The 8,963-nt window shown below is 34.1% G+C and overlaps 1 protein-coding gene across 1 annotated transcript; it reads right to left on the bottom strand.

Moving 5' to 3' along the window:
- Positions 1–409: 409 nt before the first annotated feature.
- Positions 410–5,906, bottom strand: ndufa4l2a (NDUFA4 mitochondrial complex associated like 2a). The gene is made up of 4 exons (XM_079426909.1): positions 5,821–5,906; positions 5,360–5,445; positions 4,748–4,808; positions 410–2,604 (listed from the first exon to the last, which is right to left on the bottom strand). The coding sequence occupies exons 1-4, from the start codon at positions 5,860–5,862 to the stop codon at positions 2,548–2,550; spliced, it is 246 nt and encodes an 81-aa protein (XP_079283035.1). The 5' UTR covers positions 5,863–5,906; the 3' UTR covers positions 410–2,547.
- Positions 5,907–8,963: the final 3,057 nt, after the last annotated feature.

The following is an 8,963-nucleotide window of genomic DNA, read 5'->3' as shown; positions in this document are numbered from 1 at the left end:
ATATTCTGGAAAGTGATTTTGTGCCTCTCTGTGATGGTAGTACAAGCAAGGCACGTGGCTGTACTGTATGTAAGCATCAATGTATGCGACTGGTAACCAGCGTAGAGAGATAAAGATGTGTAACGTGCACTGTAAAAAAAAAAAAAATTATATATTTTTTTTAATTATGGTAAAATTCCGGAAAATGAGTTTACCATAACATCACCTAAAATGGTAGCAACATTTTAGGTTTTACAGAGTTAAACATATTTCATTAACTGATGAAATATGAATATATCAACCTATTGAAGTACTTGTATCTGTTTTGAACCATTATAATACACTGATCAGTCATAAGAGTAAAGCCCCCACGCTCCCATCTCAAGGGTTGCCCCCCCTAAAAACATGACTAAAAACCATGCTGTTTATTGTAAATAACAATGTTTTATATTTTTAAATAATTTTGTTAGTAAAATATAGTGTCGTATGGTAGTTACATGTAACAGAATCACGTAATTAAATTACAAAATAAATGTAATTGTAATTATTACAGAGAAAAAATATAGAATTCAATTACAGTTACTAATGGGAATGTTAACAATTACAAAGGGGGTTACATCTGAATTTACACACACACACACACACACACACACACACACACACACACACACACACACACACACACACATTTAATTGACTTCTTTCATAAACTGCAGTGACTGCTCTAAAATATGAGACACCAATGTTTCAGGAGTTTGGGACACAGAATAGGACACATTTCTTTGATAATCATTAGTTGTCATTATTGCAATATAGCTTAAAAAAAGTTAATCATTTATTGAGTTTTGATCATATTAAACATTTGGTTGATGCTTGCTTGATTTGTAAGATGTTAAATGGTTATGCACCTCCTCCATATGCCAGTTTCCAATGCAGGAGGATGATAATGGCAGAGCAACAAGAGCATCTAGAGGAGACTGTGCTGTACAGTTTAGCTGTACAACATTTGGACAGTCAGTCTTTTCAATTAGAGCCATTAATTATTGGAATACCAACTGAATTAAGGAGTAGTACATTATTCAACATTTAAATATAAATTAAAGAAATTGTTAAGAGCTAGTCATATTTGTAATCATGTGTAATTTGTTTTCTCTCTCTTTATGATACTGTCATTATTATCCTTAGTGTTATTGTATGTAATTGTAAATGTTATTGTATGTGTATGCGTGATAATTTACTGTATTTTATATTTTTAGCTTGCCTTTTTAAAATCTGGCAACAGATGAAAATGAAACTCTGGCTTACAGTATTTTACTGTTGATTAACGAGCACTGTCCCTGTTAAATAAATACAATTCAAATTCAAAATAACTGTTTTATTTCCTATTTGAGTTTATGCATATGCTTTATTTTTCAAGATTAAGTGTTTTTTCCCCCCAGAGCATTGTTAGATGCCATGCAACAGTGTCAGTATTATAACAGAGCAATTTTGTCTTTACTGTTCCAATACTTATGGAGGGCAGTGTGTGTGAATATATATATATATTCACACACAAAACACAGAATATATATTTCTCATACAAGAATATGCAAATGGTAAATATTAGATTGCAACTGCATGAACAAATAAAGGTTTCTATTAGTTTTATTCAATATTTCAAATAATGAACTAAAAGGCCCCACCCTGCAATGACTAGAAGCCCCCAGTGGAGCCCCTAGTGGTGAGTCAAACTTCCCTGAAAATATAAAAACCTAAGTTATCTTTGTTTGCTTGATTCCCAGTTTATAGGGTTGTTAGCAAATGATAAAATGCTCTCATTTAAAAAAAAAAAGAAAACATGGCTCTTTATATATTATTTGACAATCTCTGGGGGTCAGTAGAGTAAACACTCTAAGTCAAATATCTGCCTATTTCCTGTGTTTGTTTGTTTGTATGCCTTGTCAGTCCGAGGAGAATGTGTACAGAAGACCTTGAAAGGAAGCTGAATGATGATCGTTGGATGACAGTGATATAAAAATGACGACAGTAATAAGTGCAAATAGAAAGATAAGATACAGATAAACATGTGTATGTGCGTTGTTCTCGAGTTCAGGTGTCATTCTGAACAGATGGATACTTTTCCAAATGATCACAGACTTCAAGGGCAGGCCTGAGGGAGTTCAATCTCCTTCCCATGAGTCTCTGCTGTCCAGGTTCTGTTTACAGAAAGACAAACATCTGCTCGTCTTCCTTTCGCCCTTTCTCATGCTCACTAGAGAGAGGTCATGTTATCTCTGCAATTTTGGGGATTTCTATAAAGCTTAACATCTAATGCACATAAACAAAAGTCACACTAGTCTAGTCCTTTATTCTGCTCTTTATCTCACGTTAATGAATATGTCTATTAGTGTGTTTTGTGAGGATATAACGGCTCTTGAAGTTTCTCTTAAAACACAAACACCCACCCACACATTTAAACAAAGTTATTATTATTATTATTATTATTATTATTAGTGTGTATTTAGAGTAGTGAGGTGCAAGGGCATCTCAGCATCTTCATGATTAAAGTTGAGGCAACAACCGTGACGTTCAGAAGTCTGGTCCTTCCTTCTTCAGGTTTTTATAGTCTGTGTTAATGGCAACAAACTAAAGAAGGGAAAAAAGAAGACATGCATCATTGATTGTATGGCAGCTGGAGACAGACATCAGTACTTTTAATATTATAATGCCTATTTTTAATGTGATTCTTTGATGCATATAATGTCTCTCATTATCATAATGCCAACGTTTCTAGGTTTCTTTTATTTAGAAAATGTAAATCATGTCTAAAACACATCAGTAAATGAGGTTCTGCTCTGAACGCTCTGCTTCACATCACAGGAAAGCATGCAGACTGGCGTCTTTACACTGCTGCTCCATCATATCAACCCGTGAGCATCTCGCATGCATGCAACTTTAAAACAGCCAACCTAGTAATCTAATGAAATATTTCCACACATGCTAGCATAACCAAATTTATGGCATTTACTTGTTGCCATATCAACACTATATAGAGAAAAAAGTGTGCCAAAAATCAAAAATCTTTTGAAGATATCGCTGCATATTTATTTTACCATAGTAAAAGCTAATTTCTGGCTAAAGTAAAATTTTCAACTCAGTTTTTAGTATTTATATAAAATTAGACAAATCTGCTACTTTAATCTCCAATCTGTTATTTAGCAGTTTGGGTAGTTTTTTTAATGCTTCGCTAACTAGTAGAAGACATTAACCGGTTTTGAGTTATTTATAATAATTTTCGTTTTCCTGTCTTTGCAGAATGAACATTTAATTTATATGGAAGCCTGTTTCTGCCAAACAAACAAACTAATAAATTGTAACACTGCGCTACAATGTTATTAAACCATGCTATTCTATGATATATTAGTGATTGATTTAAAAGTGATTTACACTTTTTTTACTTTAATACATTTTAATGAGAAACCACAAGATACAGGTGAATAAAGACTGATGTTTAATGTTCAGAAATGATTATTTCAGGAAATGTAAAGCATTTTGGCTGGTTTATGTGTCTCGTGTGGAGGGAGGGGAGTGAATGTCTGTGTTTCTTCATATATTTGCCCGTATTGTTTTGAACCAGGCTATACTGTATACAGTAGCTGTGTCTTGTGATCAGGCCCGTCTCAAGCATGGTTGCAATGTGTTTTTTGTCAAACTTCAAAATTAGATGAGATTAAATTCTTTAAAAAAACACCATTATTTTATTTGAAAACGTTCATAAATTTATTTTATTGACAAAATATTTGAGTTTGTCTTGTATATTTTTTGTCATTAGATATGTTTTTCATATCATGTTTCATTATCTTACATTAACATTTTAAGTTGTCATATGATCGCTTCACAATGTGCCCCTCACATGTTACAATGTACCCCATCTACGGGGCATGTTGTCACATTTCACTTCCACTCTTTTGAGGTAAATAAAGAAAAATATATTCACTGTAATTATGAAACAAAGTGACATATTTGTACTAGACAAGTGTGAAATTAATGTGGGTAAAAATTACACTCTGAACTCCACATGAATTTACACAAACTGAGAAGTCAAAAAATATTAGGTTGTGCCCTGCGCTCCCCTACATTGACCAGCATTTAGATTTCATTCCCAGTTGTGCTGAAGGAGTCAGACTTATGCTTATGTGCCGCAATTCAGACCATCAGGGAATTAACATCCACAGGAAATACCAAAACATCCTGTTCTACACTGATGAAGCCGCTTTGATGAGTGGTGAAATGTTCTTAGTCTTACAGAAAAACATGCAGATAAACTAGAATAAATTATTTGAGTCTCTTGTGTGCTTCTCTTGAGCAGCGCTATTCCGTTTCTCACACATCTATGAATAATCATCAGCTCCCCAGTCATCTAAAATGCAACTGTGACTGAATGTTTGCAATAATAATAATGCTAAGTTATCAAAAGGGCTGTGGCTAGAGAGAAGAAAGGTGGCGATCATTATCACGGCCCCTGTTCAGGGGTCCCCTGTGATTTCAATGCAACTAAAACCTGCTCTTTTAAATATAAATATGGAATATTGCTACACTAGTTTTAGTGAAGAAATGTGTACTAGACAAATCATAACTGGCACGATTGTTGGTTTTAACAAGCATGGACCCTTTTCACAGGCCGGTATGAGGCATTTCTACAATAATTAACATTATCAATTAAAAAAAACATTATTTGGTTATATTTAGTTATCACTGCTGATATGATGTCAACAGCGGGTGCGTGTACCTTGTACTGGTAGCTTGGACTGAGTTTATTCCAGGGTTCAGGGTTGCTGCTCTTGTTCCAGCTGTCGGGAGTCAAAGAGAAAACAATATGTCAAATAAACCACTATTTCTTTAGTACTGGGGAAAAAATGGACTACTAACTAAATAAATGTTATTAAACTGTCCAATATGTTCAGTGGCAGTTTTCTCCTGTTACTATTTTCTTACAAAATGTTTTTTTTCTTGCCATTAATGAGTTAATACTGTCACATACAAAAATATAATGTATTAAATGATTAATATAAATATTATCATGCATAGTATTTAATAGAATGACTGAATGAAGACTATGGGGTGCTATTGAAATGATTTTAGCTCCGCTTGAATTGAACTGAATTGTGAGTCAGTCAGATATTCTTGATACTTGTGCTGTTGACAAAATAACTTATTTTGCACAAGACAGATGCATTAAATGCAACAGTTTTTTTGTTTGTTTTTTGGGGTGGGAGGTTATGGAAATAGGACCACATTAATTATCAAAAAGAGTCAAAATTGAAAAAATAAATAAATTAAAATTGCTGTGTCTGAAGTTACTGTTAATATGCTTTACCCATTAATGTAATAATTCTCTTACGTGACATGAGGTCCTCTGGCAAGACGAAACAAATAAATGAACGCTCCACCCATGCCCAGACAGATGAAGAAAAACTGTGGGATGAGCTGGGAAAAATGATATCATTTGTAAATTGCTCTCTTGGAAATTGCTATAAAATAAAGGTTCATTGTGTAGTAATTTAGACGTTTGATTAGAATATTTTAAAGCTGAATATTGTTTTCTTTGTCGTCGTCAAATAGGATTTCTAATGTCATATAGATCCAATTGTTGTTTTTTCAAGGTTTCATTTTACTTTTAATGTTTTAAACGTTGACTTCACAGTAGATGAGTACATTAATACTATACTTTTACTCAAAAAGCATCTTTTCAATTGCTCAGAAGTTAAATGATAATAATAAAAAAATCCCACAAAGCATGCAATACTATTGGTAACATATTAGATACAAATATATATTTTTAGAAAACAGGTTATTACTCACTCCTGGATGTTTCCTGACCTGATCTCGGAGTTTCTGCAGCATCTTTCCTGGAGATTAAAGCAGAACTGTGTGTGTCTGTGTGTCTTACAGCTGCTATGAAGGGGGTGGGGGGTGAATGGGAGGTTGCTCAAGGAAGGAGAGAGAGGGAGAGGTTTAGACACTTTATTTTTACAAATTCTTACATTCATAATTCAGACATCATGTACATTGAAATGCAATTTAAATACTATTTAAAAACTGAAGACCAATTAATCATCATGTAGAACACATAGAACCTCATTAATGCACCACATTTCACAAAAAGCAGTTACATTACTTGTAAGACTGTAATATGCAAATTCTGTTCTTATTCTTGCTGCCACCAAATACATAAACATTACTTTAGGATAAGTTGCTGCCAACTCTAAGCCCTTATTTTTCCTTGCGGGCGGGCTATTTGCACTTAGTGTAATAAAGAAATCTTTTTGCTGCTTGTAATCTGAAAGCATAGATACGACTCTTAACATCTACCAAGCCATGTCCTCTCTTGCAAACTGGCAAAACAAATCACTGATGCTCAGACCCAGTGTTCACCACTCCAGGCGAAATTGACCAATTTCCTCTGTATTTCATATATGTGACCCTGGACCACAAAACCAGTCTTAAGTGTAAATGTTTCCAAATTGAGATTTATACATCATCTGAAAGCAGAATAAACAATAAACAGAATAAACAATCTTTCCATTGATGTATGGTTTGTTAGGATAGTACAATATTTGTCTGAGATACAACTATTTGAAAATCTGGAATCTGAGGGAGCAAAAAAATCTAAATATTGAGAAAATCTCCTTTAAAGTTGTTCAAATGAAGTTCTTAGCAATGCATATTACTAATCAGAAATTAAGTTTTGATATATTTACGGTAGGAAATTGAAAAAATATCTTCATGGAACATGATCTTAATATCCTAATGATTTTTGGCATAAAAGAAAAATGTATAATTTTGATCCATACAATGTATTGTTGTCTATTGCTACAAATATACCCCAGCGACTTAAGACTGCTTTTGTGCTCCAGGGTCACATATAGTGTCCTCAGGTTGATCAAAGACTATACACCTGTGCCACAGTGTAGAAGCTGCCAGGTTATTAGCGACCAGAACGCTTCCTCTGTACGACAACTGTGGTAATAGCCATTCCCACTTAGACAATCGGCAGATACCTTATCCAGCATAACCTCCCAATTTTTCATCTGATATTGAGCATTACCTATAAAAACCCATAAAACGTGAATGCCTTCCCTTCCCATCTCAAACCACCTGGAAGTTTTAGATATCCTACCTCATCCCACTGACCCATTATATAACCCTCACCTTTCTCCCAATTAACTTTGGCAGTAGATGCGTTTTCATAAAGCTTAATATTCTTATTTAAACTTCTAATATCCTCTTGCCTTGTGATAAACACCGGTATATCATCTGCATAAGCGGATAAAACCAGTTTTACACTTTCCATTTTGAAACACTACACCTTTTCAATCTTTTTTAAGTCTAAGCAAGAGGTGCAATCATTAAGCTATATAACTGCCCAGATAATGGACAGCCTTGTCTGATCCCTCTACCAACAGGTACTGGAGCACTAAGACCCCCTCCTGTCTTTACCATTGTATATACGCTGAACAAAATTATAAACACTTTTGTTTTTGCCCCCATTTTTCATGAGCTGAACTCAAAGATCTAAGACTTTTTCTATATACACAAAAGTCCAATTTCTCTCAAATATTGTTCACAAATCTGTCTAAATCTGTGTTAGTGAGCACTTCTCCTTTGCCGAGGTTATCCATCCACCTCAGGTCTTCTGTACTGCAGCTAAACATGCGGTAGAAGATTTAAATCTCACTCACCAAGCCATTCATTTAGTTATCAGATTGTATTTGTATCCTATGCAATAGGTTGTTTTTAATGTAAAATGTAATACATAATGTGATTAATAACTTATAAGATAGTAATATATAAATGCAAATATGGGTTATGTTTTTAAGCATTTCCAAGCATATATAATTACCTACAGCTGCAATACAAACGATTTTGTGGGTGGACAAAAATCAGTTGTTGAATAAGTGTGTGTTCAACACCGTCTCCTTTAGCTCATTCATGTTGTAGAGATCATTCCTTCGCTATTTGACTTCTCACGCATTACCTGTGTGTTCACTTGCAGGGGTTTTTGATCATTTCTAAAAACACATCCTCACCCATCTGTAGCAATATTTCAAGTCTGTGGTATATTGATTTATGCCGGAAAGTGCATTAAATTATGATTATTTATTTCATTTTTACCATTTCTTTTGTGTGTTTACATTTTGTTTTTAATTTAGCCAGATTCTGTCCTCCATGTAGAATGTATTAATGTTTGTAAGAAAGAGCATGAGTGATCATGCCTCGTATCTCAAACCTATGTTTGCTGAAAGAGCAGCCTGTCATCCAGCTCACGGTTATCTTGAAGATCTGATCTCTTCATCTGTTCCAGGAATGAATGGCAATAATGATGTTGGTTACAGGGGACAAAACACCAGACTACCGGCCACTGAGCTTTGAGCTGAAGCAGATGTTGGAACTGAATGAAAGATCAAAGATTGACAGCAAATGTCTCTCACTCACGCAGCAGGTGAAAGCACTGTGTCACGTCTAATACACACAAACTGTTGTGAAAGATGCCTGACCACAGCAACATAACATACACAAACACAAACCCCTGAGCCATGTTCGACCTTTGATGGTAGAGGGCAGAAAAACCATTGAGTCCCATGGATTACCGAAAAGAGTAGGAGGAAAACAGACAGGTGTCATACACACAATAAACAGCATTAATAATAATAATAATAAATAAATAAATAATGACAAGACAATGAGGTATACAAACACACATATGTATAAAGCCTATTTTTTATTTATTTTCTATTCTAATACTATTCTTTTTTTTTTTTTTTTAAATGCTCCCTTTTAGACTTGAACTCTATTCATTTACTAACTGCTTGTTTTCTTAAAAAAAAAAAAAAAACCTAACACTAGCTTCTCTATTATTTTTGTATTCTATCTATTTGTTTTCTTTTTATTTATTATACAATTGACTAAAAACAAACACAAGGCCTCTAACACTAACTTGCTCT

Source organism: Barbus barbus (assembly GCF_936440315.1).
Source record: "Barbus barbus genome assembly, chromosome: 10".
Lineage (NCBI taxonomy): Eukaryota > Metazoa > Chordata > Actinopteri > Cypriniformes > Cyprinidae > Barbus > Barbus barbus.
This window is presented reverse-complemented; position numbering and strand designations above follow the sequence as displayed.